Source organism: Anomaloglossus baeobatrachus, chromosome 10 (genome assembly GCF_048569485.1).
Source record: "Anomaloglossus baeobatrachus isolate aAnoBae1 chromosome 10, aAnoBae1.hap1, whole genome shotgun sequence".
NCBI lineage: Eukaryota > Metazoa > Chordata > Amphibia > Anura > Aromobatidae > Anomaloglossus > Anomaloglossus baeobatrachus.
Window position 1 is genome coordinate 58,321,581 of NC_134362.1, and position 21,085 is coordinate 58,342,665.

General features: G+C 43.4%; 2 protein-coding genes across 6 annotated transcripts in view; one reads left to right on the top strand and one right to left on the bottom strand.

The window, feature by feature from the left end:
* The window catches only part of LOC142254939 (sulfotransferase 1 family member D1-like), a 63,740-nt gene extending 52,412 nt beyond the window's left edge, over positions 1-11,328 (bottom strand). Inside the window, exon 1 of the mRNA XM_075326304.1 lies at positions 11,242-11,328. Coding sequence (XP_075182419.1) covers positions 11,242-11,261 — 20 coding nt within the window. The 5' untranslated portion in view covers positions 11,262-11,328. The remainder of the gene's footprint in view (positions 1-11,241) is intronic.
* The window catches only part of SLC25A45 (solute carrier family 25 member 45), a 116,104-nt gene that overhangs the window by 73,404 nt on the left and 21,615 nt on the right, over positions 1-21,085 (top strand). For 3 of the 5 annotated variants that reach the window (XM_075326305.1, XM_075326309.1, XM_075326307.1), the window contains exon 2: positions 18,051-18,110. The exons of 1 other annotated variant lie outside the window; for it this stretch is intronic. In XM_075326305.1, coding sequence (XP_075182420.1) covers positions 18,074-18,110 — 37 coding nt within the window. In that variant the 5' untranslated portion in view covers positions 18,051-18,073. Of the gene's footprint in view, positions 1-15,152; positions 15,356-18,050; positions 18,111-21,085 lie in introns of those variants that run through there. One more of the 5 variants, XM_075326306.1, reaches the window with a different exon arrangement.

Here is a 21,085-nt window from a genome sequence, read left to right on the forward strand (position 1 = left end):
GGGGACAGAAAACAAAGGATCGCACCATTGACAATAAATGACGGAATTTTTCAAGATCTTGAACCTTCTATAAGTTGATTTCCAGGTCTCCTTAAGCCCCTCATACACATTAAACTAATGTTGGCTGAACACATCAATGTCAATGGGTTCGGCCGTCGGTTTAATGTGTATAGTGGACCTGTAGAACCACTGATCGGCATGAAATGGCCGTCATCCGGCTCATTGCTTCTATCTGCACACTCTCCCCCTGTTTCCACGAACACACTGTAGATGTTATTTTTACACACCTGGATCAGTGAAAAATGAAAACTTTCACGATTCAAGTGTGCCGCTGTTCTTCTATGAACTAATGTTTATGGGGGTGTTGGATGACTGATAATCGGGAGAGATGGCGATCGTACATCTCTGACCTCGCATTATTCTGCCTGAGATAAGCTGCTGGCAGTAGTGTCAGTTGGTTGCTTTCCCATAGAGAACACGGCAGCAATCGGCCGAGTGAACCCAGTGTCGGCTGAGATGACTGACAGTAAAACATTTGGCCTAAGCATCATTCGACTGATAGCTATCTAATGCGTATGGTCAACCTCAATTAGTTGTTTGCACTTTTAAACTTTTTTCACTTATCATTTAAGGACGCCTCCAACAATGTAACTGAAGGCCCATTTAAAGGATATGGACATCTTTTTTTAATACATCAAAATAATTGTTTGCAATTGGGTTTTAATTGTTTGCAGTGTTCGCCTTCTATAGCTTCTGTGTTGCATTTGGCATTGTTGGTTGCAAAATAAGTTAACTGAGAATCTGTCAGTGAGCTTGTTCTGATGGTATAGCTTACAATTCTTAGGCGGGCTTTGCACACTACGACATCTCAGCTGCGATGTCGGTGGGGTCAAATCGAAAGTGACGCACATCCGGCGTAGCAGTCGATATCGTAGTGTGTAAATCCTTTTTGATACGATTAACGAGCGCAAAAGCGTCGTTATCGTATCATCGGTGGAAGGTCCGACATTTCCATAATTTGGCAGCAGTGACAGGTACGATGTTGTTCCTCGTTCCTGCGGCAGCACACATCGCTGTGTGAGAAGCCGCAGGAGCGAGGAACATCTCCTACCTGCGTCACCGCGTCTAACGCCGGCTCTGCGGAAGGAAGGAGGGGGCGGGATGTTTACGTCCCGCTCATCTCCGCCCCTCCGCTTCTATTGGCCACCTGCCGTGTGACGTCGCTATGACGCCGCATGACCCGCCCCCTTAATAAGGAGGCGGGTCGCCGGTCAGAGTGACGTCGCAGGGCAGGTAAGCTCGTGTGAAGCTGCCGTAGCGATAATGTTCGCTACGGCAGCAATCACAAAATATCGCTCCTGCGACGGGGGCGGGGACTATCGCGCTCGACATCGCAGCGTGCAAAGTACCCCTTAGGGTACGTGCCCACAATCAAGGTTATGTGGTGTTCTGGACGCAGCATATTTTCTCTGCATCTACTGCGCTGTCCTGCGCAGGAGACAAGCGTCACCGCACAAGAAATTGACATGCTGTGGATAAGAAATCCGCATCACAGGTCAGTTTATGCAGCATAAAAAGCACAGTGGCCATGGGATTTCTATAAATCCTTTCCACTGTGCTTATACTGTACAACGCAGCGTTCTGGAAACAGGGAAACCACGCTGCATCCAAAATGCTACTAACACTGATCGTGGGATGGGCCCTTACCATCCTTTGTGAGCTCCTCTCAGCTGATTTATAACCAGAAAGTTCAGTTCAATTCTCATGTAGTTATATTTCAGCTGCTAGGGGCTGAAATGACAGAAGGCCTATTAGAATGCGCTCACTGACCATTCTTCAGTTAACTTATTCTGTATCCAGCAACGGACAGACCAATTATAGAGGCTATAGAAGACAAACTGTGTAATTTTGTTTATTAAACAAAACTGAAAAAAACAATTTTTAGCCACCTATATAAGTCAAGAAAAAAATTGCCTTAAATGAAGTCCACATACTCTATATACTGTACAATATTTAATAACCACTTATTAACAGTTGCAGGCTTCCAAAATCTTACATTGGTATTTACAGTTAGGTCCAGAAATGTTTGGATAGTGACCGAGTCTTTGTGATTTCAGCTCTGCAGGCCACTATTTTTTATTTTTACAGGGAACCTGTCACCACTTTTTTGGCCTATAAGCTGCTGCCACCACCACCGGGCTCTTATATACAGTATTCTAACATGTTGTATATAAGAGCCCAGGCCGGGGGTATAACATAAAAACCACTTTATAATACTTACCTAACGGTCCCGCAGTTGGCCATATGGGCATTTCCGTTGTCCGGTGCCGGCGCCGCCTCTTTCGGCCATCTTCGTCCTCTTTCTGAAGCCTGTGTGCATGACGTGGCTATGTCATACACACTCGCCGGTCCTGCGCAGGCGCACTACAATACTTTGATCTGCCCTGCTCAGGACCTGAATGTGGATGATGTCGGACGCGTCATGCACCGCGGCTAGAGAAGAACGAGAACAAAGATGGCCAAAAGAGGCGGAGCCGGGACCGGACAACGGAGACGTCCATAAGGCCCACAGCGCTACCATTAGGTAAGTATTATAAAGTGTTTTTTATGTTATACCCCGGCCTGGGCTCTTATATACAGCATGTTAGAATGCTGTATATAAGAGCCCGGTGTTGGTGGCCGCAGCTTATAGGCCGAAAGAGTGGTGACAGGTTCCCTTTAAATAAAAACAATTGAGATGCCATTGAAATATAGGCTTTCATGTTCTTTAATTAAATGGGTTGAACAAAAATATCTTGTGAAATGTTTAGGAATTTCAACAATTTTTCTACAAAACCTCATTTCAGGCGCTCAAAAGTACTTAGAAAAATTTACTTTATGATGAATAAAATGTTCATTTTTAATACTTTGTAGTGAATCCTTTGTGTCGCGGGCGGGGAGGGCGCTGCGCTCACCCACTGCTCGGGTCCGGCTGCTGCTGCTGCTCACTCGGTCGGTGGCTCGATTGGTGGGCCGGACCCCATGGACTTGAGCGGCGCTCCTCGCCCGTGAGTGAAAGGGGTGGTTTGGTTTAGGGATATTGTCCGTGACGCCACCCACGGTTTGTGGTGAGGTTGGGACACTACCGCTGCTATGTACGGGGATCCCAGGAGCGTTGACAGGGAGCAGCTGAGATGTTTTCTCCCCTCCGTGGGTAGGGGGGTTTTGGTGGTCCCGGGGCCCGGTGGTGGAGGTCAGAAGGTGAGTTGCGGGGCTTGGCCAGGTGCAGGGTCGCGGGGCAGCGCAGTGCCAGACGGCACGGTGGTACTCACTCAGCCAGTAACGCACACAGAGTCTCTGGTGAAACAAACGGCTGGATGGACGAGTCCCACAGACGGCTGCGGCGGTCACTCCCGGTAGGTTGGCGGTAACTGTCTCTCCCTGCACCGGTGTTCTGTTCTCGGCCCCAATGGCTTCCCACTGATAGCCCGCTCCCCAGCGGTATGTTGGCTAAGGGAGCCCTTCCTTTGCCCGCAGGCTCTGGCCCTGGGAGCTCTAGCTCTGGCGGTAGCTTTATCTCCCTCACGGTTTGGACGGTTGCCTTCAGTCGGGTCTTTACTGCTGGGAAACCCCGGAGGTTCCCGTCGCTGACGGATTTGACCGGTTTAACGGCGACTCCTAGCCTGGTTGGGGTCCGTAGGCCCTGCCGGATGGTGCTGGCTTCTCTTCGCTCCCCGGTTCGGTACCGGCGGTCCTCACGGTTGTGCGTCAATCGGCCTCTCCTGCAGACGGTCACCACCGTCTGCCAACCTTGCTGTTTCTGTGCCCGGGCCACGTACCCGGACACGGCCAGTCAGCTCCTCTACTACCACCTCCCTGACTCAACTCCAAAACTGATCTGCCCTCCTTTTCCCGCCTCCAGGACTGTGAACTCCTCGGTGGGTGGAGCCAACCGCCTGGCCCCGCCCCACCTGGTGTGGACATCAGCCCCTGGAGGGAGGCAATAAGGATTTGTGTCTGACCTCGATGTTCCTAACCGGGGTGTGGGGTGTGTTGTTGCAGTACCCGTGATGTCCTGGCTTGTCCAGGGCGCCACATTTGCAGTCAATGACTACCTGAAAAATAAGTAATAACGTTTGGAACACCATTCTAAGTCTGAACTGGGTGCAAAAACCTAAAGAAACCACTATGGGGAGATAATGTATGCACACCAGTGACTATGTAAGGGGAATACATGAAATAGCAGAAACTGCTGTGTGAATACTGACTTGAAAAATCCAATAGCTATATGTAAGAGTGAAAACGTGAAAAATGGAATCTGCATTACTGCCATGAACATATGAATTAAGAGAAATTTAGCTACTGAATTGAACAATGCAATAGAGCCCCAACACTACGCCAAAGTATTTCTCTACGTTGGGGTCCCTAGCTTGTGTGTGTCCTCTCATGCAGTTAAAAAATTTACCGTGTATGGGAAGCTGAGACCCAGGCTGAGACCCAGACTACTTCATCTTCACTAGAGCCTGTGATGGTGAGGTTTATGCGTATGATATGGATTGGCAATAGGTGTGGTTGGGGAGGGTTCACAAACGAAAAACTTCCCATACACGGTAAATTTTTTAACTGCATGAGAGGACACACACTAGCTAGGGACCCCAACGTGGAGAAATACTTTGGCGTAGTGTTGGGGCTCTATTGCATTGATCAATTCAGTAGCTAAATTTCATATTTCATATGTTCATGGCAGTAATGCAGATTCCATTTTGCACATTTTCACTCTTGCATGTAGCTATTGGATTTTTCAAGTCAGTATTCACACAGCAGTTTCTGCTATTTCATGTATTCCCCTTACATAGTCACTGGTGTGCATACCTTATCTCCCCATAGTGATGTTTTTTTAGGTTTTTGCACCCAGTTCAGACTTAGAATGGTGTTCCAAACGTTATTCCTTATTTGTTAGTATTTTTTCGTTTGTGAATCCTCTCCAACTACACCTATTGCCAATCCATATCTTTCGCATAAATAGCCTGGGTCTCAGCTTCCCATACACGGTAGGTTTTTTAACTGCATGAGAGGACACACACAAGCTAGGGACCCCAACGTAGAGAAATACTTTGGCGTAGTGTTGGGGCTCTATTGCATTGATCAATTCAGTAGCTAAATTTCTCTTGATTCATATGTTCATGGCAGTAATGCAGGTTCCATTTTTCACATTTTCACTCTTACATATAGCTATTGTATTTTTCAAGTCAGTATTCACACAGCAGTTTCTGCTATTACATGTATTCCCCTTACATAGTCACTGGTGTGCATACCTTATCTCCCCATAATGACTACCTGAAGTCTGGAAGCCGTGGTCATCACCAAACATTGTGTTCTCTCCTTTGTGATGCTTTGCTCTTCTTTACTACAGCTGATTTCAGTTATTGCTTGTTTGTGGGTCTTTTTGCCTTAAAGGTAATCTATCAGCAGGTTAATGCTATATAATCTGAGTGTCACGATGGTGGGAACTATGGGTCCGGAATTACCGTGGAGGGGCATAACGTAATCGACTACTTCATCTTCACTAGAGCCTGTAATGGTGAGGTTAGGCTTGTGCTGGAAGGTAGCCGCCAGGTACCACTCCAGGGCAGTCCCCAGTACTGTGCAGCTGACTACAGGGATCAGGAATGTAGGTTTGGACTAAGGTACAGGCAGGATGGCTGGAACACACTAGCAGGCAGGTACTGGCAAGATGGCTAATACAGACTGAACAGAAGGTACTGGAAGGACGGCTGGCACAGACTAAACAGCTGGTACTATAAGGCAGTATAAGCTTGGCTCAACAACTAAATGTTGCTCACAAGAAAAATAGAATTTCCAATGGATATAAAGAACTTTACCACACATACTGTATATGATGAAATAAAAATATCTTTGAGGTAATAAATGTGATTTTTATTAGGTGTTGATAAGGGGTTATCCAGCGTTTCGGCTAAACATATAGCCTTTCTCAAGGATTGTCTATGCGCAGAATGCAGTTTGGTTTGTCAATGGTTGTTTAAAGACAAAGGTTATTATTTGTATACTTGTCTATCAAGCTGCAAAGAGTGCATGGTGGTGAAACCATTTAGGTTTGGCAGGGAAGAGCAGCAGCAGCTTCCAAATGCAAATGCTGCACCTGGAATGAGCTCCAGACCTTTTTCCTGCTTAGTAGTTGGATTAATGAGGGAATAGCCCATACAGCTAATTAAACAGTTTTTGAGATAATTGTCCAGTTACATTTGGTCCCTTGAAAAAGAAGCTGCTACATTGTAAAGGGCTGTAATTCTTTTTTTTAACATCGTTATTAAACAGCAAAGGAAGTTTACAGATACAACATGAAAACATATGGTATGCATGTACATAAGCTTTCAATAAACCAATTGAGTAAGCCCATTAAACATGCGTAACGTCATATCATTAATTAACTGTTCGTCTCGGGGCTTCTAGGATGATACACAATGAGACTATAACCGTTTAGCTGCCAATGTAAGTCTATGGGAAACCAGAATAATTTCACGTTGGACTTAACAGCGAGCTGTGGTGACTGAGGAAAAGGCAGTAACAGTACGGTAAGGCTGGAAATCTCTCTCTCGTCCCGGGCCGCGCCAAGCCGGGCCTGTCGCATCAGATGTGTCGCATCTTCTGGCTATGAACAGGGTCTCACATAAAAAAAATCTGGTGGTGATGTGACCAAGTCCCCTCATCCATGACTCCAAACAGGCAGAGAAAGAAGTGGGTCAAGGGATATAGGGAAAAGGGCAGGGAGGATAAGACTGAGATGACCTCCTTCGAAAAGGAGGCAATCTCTGCGCTTCCTCAAAAAGGGCTGTAATTCTTAAACCCTTGCTCCAATTATGATGCGAATACTTCCAAATTAAAGCTGAGAGTTGGCGCTTTAACACTAGAACTACTGAGGTAGTCATTTTGACTACTTTGCACCATGTATTTCTATATAGGTGTCACGAGTCCAGTAGTTCTAGTGTTAAGCCCAGATTGATTATACAACTTCATCTTGATTCTGTTTTGGTAATCATTTAAAATCACTGTCCAAATATTTCTGGACCTAAATGTAAGTATTTAGTATTTAGGCTATGTATCCACGGTAGAATGTACCTGCGGACTTTTCTGCCTGAAAATCCGCGACTTTCGCGGCAAATCCGCACCCGCGGATTTGCCGCGGATTTACCGCGGATTTGCCGCGGATTTTGACGCGGATTTTTTTTTTTTCCCCATTCTATACCCAAAATCCGCACCAAATCTGCAACAAACAATTGACATGCTGCAGATTTTTCCGGATCAAAATCCGCGGCAAATCCGCAGCGGAAAAATCCGCAGCATGGACACAGCATTTCCAAAATGCCATTGAAATAGCTTGGAAGTGCCGCTGCTGCAGATTTTCGGCAAATCCGCGGCAAATCCGCAGCAAAATCCGCAGTAAATCCGCAGCGTGGGCACATAGCCTTAGAATTACAATGCATACTAGGTCAAATCTCAAACACAAGTTATATGATACCAGCAATACAGTTCCATAGGAAAAGTACAGCCAACTGTTTCTTATCTTTTTTGTACATGAAGAAAGAGACTTTGTGTCCCCACGTGCCTCATATTCTGATAGAGTTAAGATTTCATGTTGCCCATCCCTGCTCTTTGTATAGTGTGGCAGACAAGCGAGTGTGCAGGTTTTCAGTAAAGGTTTGGAGAGTTCTTTTCCTCTTCAACCTTATCTTTTTTCTTTCATTCAATTTTATATGTATGTGATGAACTCCCCTCTTTGTATTATTTTTTTTTCTTCCTTCTTTTATCTAGTTGGTATACAGGGACACTATTGGACCAACAGAGGTACCAGTCACATCTTGGCGCTGATGTCTGAGGGGACACAAATCCCCCTGTGCCACATTAGAAGATACTAATGTTATAATTGGCATATGGTGGGTTGGCTCTCGAAATTGAATTTACATTAAGACCCAAGAGCTTTATTTGTATGCCTCTATTTGTATATGATGTATTTATTGTTTATGGATTAGCCTTGCTAGTTATAGTTGATGCGCACTTTTTTTTATTACTTCCATACACGTTGCCATTTTTTACTTTGGCTCTAGTTACGGCTGGACTCACAAAATGCTCTCGTTGATATCAAGACTATGCAGTCATTCTGGCATGGATTTTCAAAGTAAGTACACCAGCCATGTCAGGTGTAAGAGATCTTGTTATTTGTATTGCAAAATCTGGTGACAGATTTACTTTAACTAATGTTATGGGTGCAAAATAAACAACAACCACAAAAATTTAAATTGGATTTGTCAGGTCTGCTGTATTATTAATCAAAATGGCACAATAAATATTGTGCCATTTGACTAATAACACCAAAAAATGCAAGAATCATAGTTATGGATTAATTGTATTATTAAAGGGAGCACTAACCACCTGTCTCTCTTTTTCCCCACCATTGACTAACGGATTCTATGTATCTATCTACATTTAAGCATTGTGGCCATTAGTAAATGGCCAAGAGATTTTGGGGGATCTCTTTTTATGCATGCAATGAATTTAATATCTATGAATCCATAGCAAAGGTTCCGATATTATTTTGGAGGTCTCTTGTGAAGATAGTATAGTGCCACTGTTCATAATATGCAGTAGGATATTATTATTGTGCTGCATTAAAAAGACTGATGGCACAAATTTTTTTTATCTGTGGTGGGAATTTAGGTTTTGAGTTATAAAGGGTCTGTCATGCTTGAACAATTGATGACTTTTCCCTTGGATAGGTCATCAATTTGAGATCGGCAGTGCTCAGCTACAGCCACTAAGCAATATATGGGCTGTCGCGTTACACTCCATATATTGTTTATATCTGGCCGCTGCTGAGCTGATTTCAGCTGATTGGTGGGTGTGCAGGTGCCGGACGCACACCGATCTCCCATTCAAGCAGATGGAAGATATTAATGATGAATGAGCACTACCATGCTCTGGTGCTCGGTACTTGTAATGGTGAGTGAGCACTACCATGCTCAGGTGCTCAGTACTCGTAATGATGAGTGAGCACTACCATGCTCAGGTGCTCAGTACTCGTAATGATAAGTGAGCACTACCATGCTCAGGTGCTCGATACTCATAATGATGAACAAGCACTACCATGATCTGGTGCTTTGTACTCGTAATGATGAGTGAGCACTACCATGCTCGTGTACACGGTACTTATAATGATGAGCAAGCACTGCCCTACTTGCGTGTCGGGTGCTCATAATGATGAGTGAGCACAGCCATGCTTGGGTGCTCGATACTCGTAATGATGAGTGAGCACTACCAGGCTAGGTTGCTCGATACTTGTAATGATGAGCAAGCACTGCCATGCTTGGGTGCTCGTAATGATGAGTGGGCACTACCATGCTTGGGTGGTTGATACTCGTAATGAGGAGTGGGCACTACCATGCTTGGGTGCTCGGTACTCGTAATGATGAGCGAGCACTACCATGCTTGGATGCTCGTAATGATGAGTGACCACTACCATGCTGGGGTGCTCGGTACTTGTAATGATAAACAAACACTGCCATGCTCGGGTGCTCTGTATTCAAAACAAGCAGGTCGGAAGTTCGGTTGGGTGCGACTCATGTTCCAAGTATAATTGAAGTCAATGGGGAACTCAATGATTTTTCCAGTAGATCTTTCCTACTGACTTCCATTAAGCAGTTAGTAAACGCCGAAGGGGTCAACTTGAGTACAAAGCATAATGGAGGTCAATGGAAAGAGCATTTTTCCAGAAGGTCTTCCTACTAACTTCCATTATCTTCGGTACATGACTCAAGCCCTTCAGAAAGTCCAACCTGCTTGTTTCGAATACCAAGCACCAGAGGATGGTAGTGCTCCCTCATCATTAAAAAACATCATTACATTGCAGTGGCCACTAAACAATGTACAGGGCTGTATGTTCTGCCCGTGCTTATATGCAGCTGTTGGCTGATCAGATTTCAGTTGACCAGTGGGCATACTGGGTGTTGTGCCTCCACCAATAAGCCTGGACAACCCATTAATCAACATGCGTTTTCTATTTTATATATTATTTTTTTTCCCCCTCTATTCTATATTATTATTATTATTATTTTTATTCTCTATTGACTTTAATGAACATAACAGCCTAAAGACGGTGTTACACGCTATGATTTATCTGATGATATGTCGTCGGGGTCACAGATTTCGTGACGCACATCCGGCATCGTTAGCGATGTCATTGCGTGTGACACTTACGAGCGACTCTGAACAATCACAAATAGGTTGACAATCGTTGATCGTTGACATGACGTTCACTTTCAAAATATTGTTCATCGTTTGGAACGCAGCAGACATATTGGTACGTTTGACACCCTGCAAACGACGAACAACATCCACACGACCGCCTTGGTCAAACAATATCTCGCTGAACGATTTTGCGTCGCTTGTGAGATCGTCACGTGTGACCGCTAATAAACGACCTATGAGCGATCTCGGCAAATCGTAACTACGATCTGGGCGTGTCACATCGCTAATGAGATCGTCAGATAAATCGTAGCGTGTAAAGCGGCCTTAAAACAAAAACAAAAACCACGGAAATTACTGCAATCCAATTTTCTTAAGAGCCAGCTCTGAAAATGTTTCCTAAAACTGTCCCTTTACCACAAATATAACTGTTACTGCATTTTTTTTTTGTTGTCTTTTTTTTCCTCTCTGCATTTTGGAAGTGCAAATTAAATACGTTCTTGAATTTTAGATTATTTTTATGCCTTTTGCTGCTCTTGAATCGCTTTTACTGACTGTAATTTCTGTTTACATGGAAACAGTGATGTACAGAGAAAGAAAATACTTTTTCTCAGTTATGCAAAATGAGTTGGAAACTATTACTTTGGCATCAATGGTCCAAGAGTGATCTAGTGACTAAATTATCTGCATGTTAAAGGTGAGCATTAGTTTTAGGTTTGTACAATATGACAATATGCTTAGTTATATAGAAAACCTTAAATGCAGAATCTATCAATATCTTTTTTTTACAAATTAGCTTTTTGAAAAACAAACATTTACCACTATTTTTAGTTTTGCGAGTGTACCGCCAACCCATCCCTAAATGTGCCATATCATACCTGAAAATGGAATTTGTTTTAAAACGTTGTAAATCAATGTTGTACATACTTTGCATTCATCAGTATAATAGTTAATAATTAGTTGCTTTAGTTCCGAGCCGCAACAGACCTAGAGCTTACAACTTACTTCTCGTCTTGAAAATCCATGCTGTTCCTTTAAATGGTCTTCGTACAAGAGCTTTGCAAAGTTTAGGAGTGAAATATTCCACCCCTGTTACACACTGTAAATGTGAGAAAATATACTCGGTTGTTCGTTATGCAACTTAGGTAAATATTAACGAATAAAATGTAGGTGTGTCTGCAAAGTTCATACTAGGTGATCGCGCTCACATACGGAATGACTGAAAAATAAAGGTCAAAACTAATAAAAGTAAGTGTTTAGAAGCCAGGCAAGCCATATGAGTAATCGTCAGTTGTGTTCCCCAATACCTCCATGTCCGGGAACATGTGTTTTCAGCTTTAAGGAGTAGGCATCTTTTAGGAAAATATATTGATATTTTTTTTACACTGTTTTGACCTTTGATCAGTTAATTTAAAGATTTATAAAGTGCAATAATTTACTTTTACGTATACTGAACGTACTGGTTTTTGATTTTCACTGGATTAGCAAATATTCATGGTGTTAGGATTAAAGATGTTGTTTCAACAAACCAATTCTTGGTAGAAGGGAACAACAGAGTAAGCAATAGTCGGAGAGACAAACAGAGGATACTGCTGCTTTCTAGTAAGTGTTGTATCTCACCCCAGTTCTGGATTCACATCTACAATGCTTAGTACTGTTGTATAATGCCCTCCATGCTGCTGCAGCTGAGCAGGTGCTACATTCCGTGTTGCCCCGAAAATAAGACACTGTCATATTATTTTTTGCTACAAAAATACATTATAGGGCTTATTTTTGGGGTAAGGCTTATTTTCGAGGAAACACAGGTTGGGAGTAAGTTCACCCCCCCAATAAAGGTAGACCCTGGTCATCTGCATCGCTCCCAGGTCCTCTGCAGGCTCTCCCTGCAGGTTCTTATCTTCTCCACAGCAGTCCTCCCCTGCTTAAGGCCGGCACAAACACACAGACACACATACACACACACACACACACACACACACACACACACACATACTTACACACACCATAATAATTATTATTCCAAGACACATACAAACAAAATATAATGATTTAGCTAGATAGAAATATATTAAAACAGACAGAGAGCTAGATATCCTGCAGCTATATAATTTCACAACTACCCTACATATGTCACGCTCCCGGTGTCCCAGCAGCGCTCCTTACCTACTGAGCCGGTTTCACCATCCTGGCACCGATCTATACCCACTGATCCGGTCGCACCTGCATTGCACCGCTCCATGCTCACTGATCCAGTCTCGCCATCGCACCACCGCTCCTTGCTCACTGGTCCAGTCCATGCGTCAACCGGTCACACCTGCCGCTCCCGCTCTTGCTCCCCTGAGTCCTGTTCAAGGTCTCAGGAGTCTGACTCTGACTGATGCCTCTGTATAGGACCGGGCTGCGCCCACTCACCTGGTCTTATAGGCCCTGCACTGCTGCAACAGGAAATGACCTGAGGCTGTGCTGGGTATATAAGACTGGCCTTTCCATGTGGGCGGGGCCTCATCATCGCTTGTGTTTCTTTGCTTTGTCTTGTGAGCTAGATGCTCAGGTCCTTTTGTTCCTGTTTTCTGTATGTATGTATATAAGTACGCTGTGACCCTAGTGACCTGGTCCTGTCTTTGCTTGCTGATACCTGCACCTGTTCCTGTACTGTCCTATGGGACTCCATGACCCTGGTGACCTGGTTCTTCCCGTTCCTGCCACGCTAGTGCTCCAGCTACCGTGTACCCTGCCCTCCAGGTGAGGTGCTCGGCCCAGTGGATCCACTTCCTGGCCCTACCAGCCCTCCCCGACCCTCACAACATATTATACACTTGCACTTGACTATATAATATATAGGAATAGATCCCTCTGTGTGTAATGGCTCTATATAATATATAGGAATAGATCCCTCTGCGTGTAATGACTCTATATAATATATAGGAATAGATCCCTCTGCGTGTAATGACTCTATAATATATAGGAATAGATCCCTCTGTGTGTAATGACTCTATATAATATATAGGAATAGATCCCTCTGTGTGTAATGACTCTATATAATATATAGGAATAGATCCCTCTGTGTGTAATGAATCTATATAATATATAGGAATAGATCCCTCTGTGTGTAATGACTCTATATAATATATAGGAATAGATCCCTCTGTGTGTAATGGCTCTATATAATATATAGGAATAGATCCCTCTGCGTGTAATGACTCTATATAATATATAGGAATAGATCCCTCTGCGTGTAATGACTCTATAATATATAGGAATAGATCCCTCTGTGTGTAATGACTCTATATAATATATAGGAATAGATCCCTCTGTGTGTAATGACTCTATATAATATATAGGAATAGATCCCTCTGTGTGTAATGACTCTATATAATATATAGGAATATATCCCTCTGTGTGTAATGACTCTATATAACATATAGGAATAGATCCCTCTGTGTGTAATGACTCTATATAATATGTAGGAATAGATCCCTCTGTGTGTAATGACTATATAATATATAGGAATAGATCCCTCTGTGTGTAATGGCTCTATATAATATATAGGAATAGATCCCTCTGCGTGTAATGACTCTATATAATATATAGGAATAGATCCCTCTGCGTGTAATGACTCTATAATATATAGGAATAGATCCCTCTGTGTGTAATGACTCTATATAATATATAGGAATAGATCCCTCTGTGTGTAATGACTCTATATAATATATAGGAATAGATCCCTCTGTGTGTAATGACTCTATATAATATATAGGAATAGATCCCTCTGTGTGTAATGACTCTATATAATATGTAGGAATAGATCCCTCTGTGTGTAATGACTCTATATAATATATAGGAATAGATCCCTCTGTGTGTAATGGCTCTATATAATATATAGGAATAGATCCCTCTGCGTGTAATGACTCTATATAATATATAGGAATAGATCCCTCTGCGTGTAATGACTCTATAATATATAGGAATAGATCCCTCTGTGTGTAATGACTCTATATAATATATAGGAATAGATCCCTCTGTGTGTAATGACTCTATATAATATATAGGAATAGATCCCTCTGTGTGTAATGACTCTATATAATATATAGGAATAGATCCCTCTGTGTGTAATGACTCTATATAATATGTAGGAATAGATCCCTCTGTGTGTAATGACTCTATATAATATATAGGAATAGATCCCTCTGTGTGTAATGGCTCTATATAATATATAGGAATAGATCCCTCTGCGTGTAATGACTCTATATAATATATAGGAATAGATCCCTCTGCGTGTAATGACTCTATAATATATAGGAATAGATGCCTCTGTGTGTAATGACTCTATATAATATATAGGAATAGATCCCTCTGTGTGTAATGACTCTATATAATATATAGGAATAGATCCCTCTGTGTGTAATGACTCTATATAATATATAGGAATAGATCACTCTGTGTGTAATGATGACTCTATATAATATATGTGTTTCCCTTTTTGTATTGAATTACTGAAATAAATTAGCTTTTTGATGATATTCTAATTTATTGAGATGCACTTGTATGCTTCTCTATCTAGAAGTCGGATGGATAAGTTTGGGTTTGGTGAATGTCAGGAGAATATTACTTGTATGACTGCATTGTGCCAGCTGTCAAGTGTTGTAGCAGAGGGATAACGCTATGGGGTGTTATGTTAGGGGTCGACCTAGGCCTTTTAGTTCCAGGCGAGTTTGCTGGCCAATCAAGCACAGTGATACTGTGGTTAGTAAACCAGTATTGGTACTTTTGGCAGTGTGGACAGGTGCCTTGTTCTGCTGGAAAATGTAATTTCCATCTCTAAAAAGCTTGTCAGCAGAGGGAAGCATGAAGTGCTCTAAAATTTCCTGGTAGACGGCTGCGCTGACTTTGGTGTTGATAAAACACAGTGGACCTACACCAGCAGATGACATGGCTCCCCAAACCATCACTGATTGTGGAGACTTCACACTAGACCTCAGCAGCTTGGATTGTGGCCTCTCCACTCTCCCTCCAGACTCTGGAACCACGATTTCCAAATGAAATGCAAAATTTACCTTCATGTGAATACAACACCTTGGACCTCTGAGCAACAGTCCAGGTCTTTTTCTCCTTGGCCCAGGTAAGACGCTTCTTGCATGGTCTATTGGTCATGAGTGGCTTGACACAAGGAATGTGACACTTGTAGCCCATATCCTGGATACGTCTGTGTGTGGTGGAAGCAATAACTCCATCCAGCAGCAGTCCACTCCTTGGGAATTGCCCCTAAATTTTTGAATGGCCTTTTCTTAACAATCCAATCAATCCTGCAACTATCCCGGTTGCTTGTGCACCTTTTTCTACCATACGTTTTCCTTCCACTCTACTTTCCATTAATATGCTTGGGTACAGCACTCTGTGAATGACCTTTTGTGGCTTACCCTCCTTGTGGAGTGTGTCAATGACTGCCTTCTGAACATCTGTCAAGTCAACAGTCTTCCCCATGACTGTGTAGCCTACTGAACCAAACTAAGGCCTCTGCCACACTCACGTGGAAATCACGCACGTGCCGCGAGACACGTATTTACCCTGCGTGTTGCGTGTGGTAAGTACGTGTCTCCGGTACGTGCGGTCCACGTGTGTTCTCCGTGTGCTATCCGTGATAACACACGGAGAACTGGTAATTTACATACTCACGTGGTCCTCGCTGCTGTCCAGGGTTATGATCTTCGGCTCCAGCCCCGCCCACTCCCTGCTGACGGTGCTTCCGGCCGAGCGGTGGGGCGGAGATTAGAGCCCGTTACATCACGCCCACCTCCTTTACACGCTCATAATGAGCACCGGCCAGCAGCAACTGTTTGGAGCGGAAGATTCTGCAGGGCTGGTGAAGGTGAGTATGTGGGTTTTTTTATTTTAAAATAATGACATGTGCTTCTCCGGTGCGTGTCACACGGGACCGCATCCACACTATATCCGTGTGGTACGGGTGCGGGCTGTTTGACACCCGTGCTGCCGGAGAAAACATGGACATGTCGGCGTGAGGAACACACAGACACACGTAAGTATGGAACGGACACACGTTCCGTTCCAAAATACTTATGTGTGTCCAAACCATTATGAAATCATATGTCCACATGTGTACGTGAAAAAACTGCCAAACATGTACCGGAGGCACAAACGTGTGACAGGCCAAGGGACCATTTTAAACACTTAAGAAGCTTTTGCAGGTGTTGTGGTAATTCTAATTTTCTAAGATAATGACTTTTGGGTTTTCATTGGCTGTAAGCCATAATCATCAACATGAACAGAAATAAACACTTGAAGTAGATCCCTCTGACTGTAATGACTCCATAAAATATAGGCATTTCCCTTTTTGTATTGAATTACTGAAATAAATTACCTTTCTGATGATATTCTAATTTATTGAGATGCACTTGTAGGTTTTCTTATGAAATGGTAAGGTTATAATTCTGATTATTTTATACCACTTTAATCTGTAATAAACTTGTTTCTTAGCTTTGAGCAACTTTCTGTTTGCTCAGCTGAATGTGTTTCAACCAACTTTGAAACAAGCGGTTTGCATACGTGAAGCACCCAAACTCCAAATCCGAACTCTGTTTTTTTTTCTATAAAGTTTGTGTTTGGTACAAACCCTGAACTTCTGGTTTGCTCATCTCTAGTGGGAACGTAGCCTAAAGCGGGCTTTACACGCTGCAACATCGCTAGCCAATGCTAGCGAAGTCGAGCGTGATAGCACCCGCCCCCATCGTACGGCCGATATGTGGTGATCGCTGCCGTAGCAAACATTATCGCTACTGCAGCGTCACACGCACATACCTGCTCTGCGACGTCGCTATGACCGGCGAACCACCTCCTTTCTAAGGGGGTGGTTCGTTTAGTGTCACAGCGACGTCACTAAGCGGCCGCCCAATCAAAGCGGAGGGGCGGAGATGAGTGGGACGAACATCCCGCCCACTTCCTTCCTTCCTCATTGTGGGTGGGATGCAGGTAAGGTGAGGTTCCTTGTTCCTGCGGCGTCACACGTAGCGATGTGTGCTGCTGCAGGAACGAGGGACAACAGCGCTACTGCAGCAGCAACGATATTTGGGAAGAGGGGGGCATGTCACCGATTAGCGATTTTGAACATTTTTGCGATGATTATAAATCGCTAATAGGTGTCACATGCAACGACATCGCTAACGCGGCCGGATGGGCGTCACAAATTCCGTGACCCCAACGAGATCGCTTTAGCGATCTCATAGCGTGTAAAGCCACCTTTAGAGGCTGGCTACCGGCAGCTTCTCCCCCACTCCATCTACCTTGACTGACAGGTCTCCCTCTAAACTCACATACACGGAAGTAGGGAAGGCCATGAACTGGAAAAGAAAAATTAGCGCAAAAACGGTCTTATCTGAAGATTGTGGATAACATGGAGAGACAAAACACATGTGATTTTTGTCCTGAAGAAGGAGAAATTGTTCTCAGAATCACCATTTTATCATCTCGTCTGGATTTTTCCATGGTTGCACGATAATATCCTATCTTTGCTTCTTCGAAGAATATTAAAATCACAAACAGGGAGAAACCCATCAGTCTAGAGTAGCGGGTTGGGAGAAGTCTTCAGTAACGTGCCTTTTGGATTACTTGCATGGCATCCTTAAAGTATGTTTACCCTGAAACACCCCCAAATTCAGAATTATACATACATGGCTGCAATAATGGGGCCAGTCTCTTAGTCATGCTGACAGGTCCCCTTTAAGTGACCACTTACTAGTTAAACTTTACAAATATCGCTGTCAACTCAAAGTCCGAGCTGGTTCTTTTTTTCTGTCTCTTAGGGTAAAATCCACGTGTGTCTGCAATGCCTTCTGCTGAATTTATTGCGGGATGGATTTCAGGTAATGTAGAAATACATAGTAGCACATTGTGTTTGTGCATAGTGTATGTGCTATAAGCTTCATTTGAAGAATATGAATACCAACAGTGTGCTCATTACTAAGAAAACCTTTGTACTTGTTTTAATGTAATTCCGTGTACTCAGATAAGATATTCCCTGCAATGTTTCATGGAAACTATGTTTGGAGATATGGAAACTATGTATGAAAATGAGAGTCATCAGAGCGTGGTGCTAAGGAACAGTGAAATACTGGAAATGGGGAAAAATTATATATTGAAAGAGGGATCATAGAGAAGCAAGCAAAGGTTCAAAATTTAAAGGGCTATTTCAATCTAAGCCCTCTATGGCATATCCACAGGATGCTTATCCTAATTTATCTGCATAAATGTCTGAGGAAGAGATTTAATGGAAAAGTGGACATAAAGATACTCATCTGCTTCTGAGGCTCCCCTAGGAGTGAATGGAGATTATGTTCAGATGCGCAGAAACGTCTCCATTCAAACTTCTTCTGGATGTGAAAGCCTTTTAATTTAGTAATAAAAGTCTGCATGTGCAGGACAGTAAATTAGGCAGGGTGTCACACAGAGTTTTGCACAAACTTCGCAGACTGTTATTGCGGCATCGGGCTCTGTTCAGATTGCAGATTCCAGCACTCTGCCTGCCGCCCGACAGTTTGTCTGGTGTCTGGGATCAACACAGGCAGACTCAGGCGTTGACCTGCTGTGTGCTGATTCATAGGCAGGCTAGCAAGAGTTAATCTCAGCTAATCTGCTTGCTCCTTTAATGACATGTTATGGAGAGATCTATCACAAATGCTCCCCTCCTGTTTATGCTGGTGGAATCCTTCTACCTATGCCAGCTATAGTTTATTCTATGTTGGTCTGTGAGGTGTGGTGTCCCAGACTCTCTGGTGAAAGTTGTGCTTAAGGTGTGATTATTACTTAGCCCTATTATTTTGTACTTCCTTCCTGCTCTTATTTTTCCTCCAGAATCACTTATTGTTTTTACCTTTGTGTGTGCATACTGTGTGACAGAGTTTTGGTTTTCCCTTGTCTTTCTTTATCTGTGGGTTTCTACACACTGCTATACAGGAAGGGATCCAGGGCGAAGGGAATGGGGAATCAGATCAGGACCGGTCAGGAGCAGGACCAGGTAGGAGACTCGGGTATCTCCACTATTAGGAATATCCCTGACATTAGGAATAGCATAGGGTCCCCTAGGTTGAGGGACAGCTTAGTAACCCCAGTTCTCCACTATCCCAAAGTCACCATTACACAAGGTGTGTGCATTTAAAGATGGGAAATAAGTATTGATCTGGTCTGGTAGTTTAAGACCCCCCAAGCATATTAGACATTTATCTCCCATGACTTCCTTCTTAAAAAGGAACATTTGGTTGAGGGCTCCTATGTTCTTTATCTGATACTCACTGCCACATATTTCTTATCTTCTGGAGACTGAAAGTATAAGACATTGGAAATCTGACATGCCAGGTACTTTTGGGTTCTGCTGAATTTAGTCTTATTTTTATGTACCTGTCTCGACTTCCGGACTGGACTCAGCTCCATTCCCTTATTGCTAATACTCTTTGCTGTTCTCCATGACAGACTTCACATGTTGCACTGAATGCCTCAATGACATCATTATATAAGACCTTGTTAGTAGTCATTGTACTGTTGTGTTCAGTTGCCATTTGTCTTGGACTTGCCAACATCCAGTTCATTCAGTTGCCTCTTTGCTGCAAACTGATTCTGAAACCTGCTAGTTAACCCATCATTTGCTGGAAGCATTACACACTGTTATATAGAGTCCGTTCCTAATATGCTGCATTCTGCTGTGGATTCTACAACTTGCATCTACTGCTTATGTGACCTGCTGGTTAACCATTAGTTTGATGTAAACATTACGAACTGTTCAGAGACTGTACGTATTATGTTGCAATTTTTTGTGGATTCTACACCTAGTGTTTACTGCTTCTCAGAAGTCTTGATTTACCCATCTTTTTCTGTAGCATTTCGAGCTGCTCTTTGGAGACTGTTCACATAACGCTGCAACTACCCTTGTAAACCTTGTTTTTTCTACAACCTATATCTAAAGCGGGCTTTACACGCTGTGACATCGCTAGCGATGTCGCGAGTGATAGCACTCGCCCGCGTCGGTGGCGCGTCACGGGGTGATCGCTGCCGTAGCAAACAATATTGCTACGGCAGCATCACACGCAATTACCTGTTCACCGACGTAGCTGTGACCGCCGAACAATCTCTCCTTTAAGGGGGAGGTTCGTTCGGCGTCACAGCGGCGTCATTAAGCGGCTGCCCAATAGAAGTGGAGGGGCGGAGATGAGCGGCCGGAACATCCCGCCCACCTCTTTCCTTCCTCATTGCCGGTGGCCGCAGGTACGATGTTGTTCCTTGTTCCTGTGGTGTCACACATAACGATGTGTGCTGCCGCTGGAACGATGAACAACCTGTGTTACAAACGAGGAACGATTTTTTAAAAAATGAACAACGTGTACACGACGAACGATTTGACACCTTTTTGCGATTGTTACTGATCGCAAAAAGGTGTCACACACAACGACATCGCTAACGAGGCCGGATGTGCGTCACCAACACCGTGACCCTGACGATATCTCGTTAGCGATATCGTTGTGTGTAAATGGGCCTTAAGTTCTGCTTTAGACTTGCTGTTTTTCTGTTCATGTGCACTCCTGTGTTCGTCTGCACAAGGTTCTGTGGCTTCTGGTATGTTCTGACTTGTTTGTTTGCTGTCCAGCTTCGCTTGTTGTCTGGATTGCCTTTTTGTTCCACGTGCCTATACTGTACATGGCACCTATTATTACATCTTGCATTGAAATGTTCCTGATTTTAAAGGAAAATATAATGTTGAGCAATTCTGTTAAAGTGGAAGGTATTTGTCTCTACTGAGATGTTTCAGTGTTATGTAAATAAATATGATTTGTAAATTAATATTTAGCAA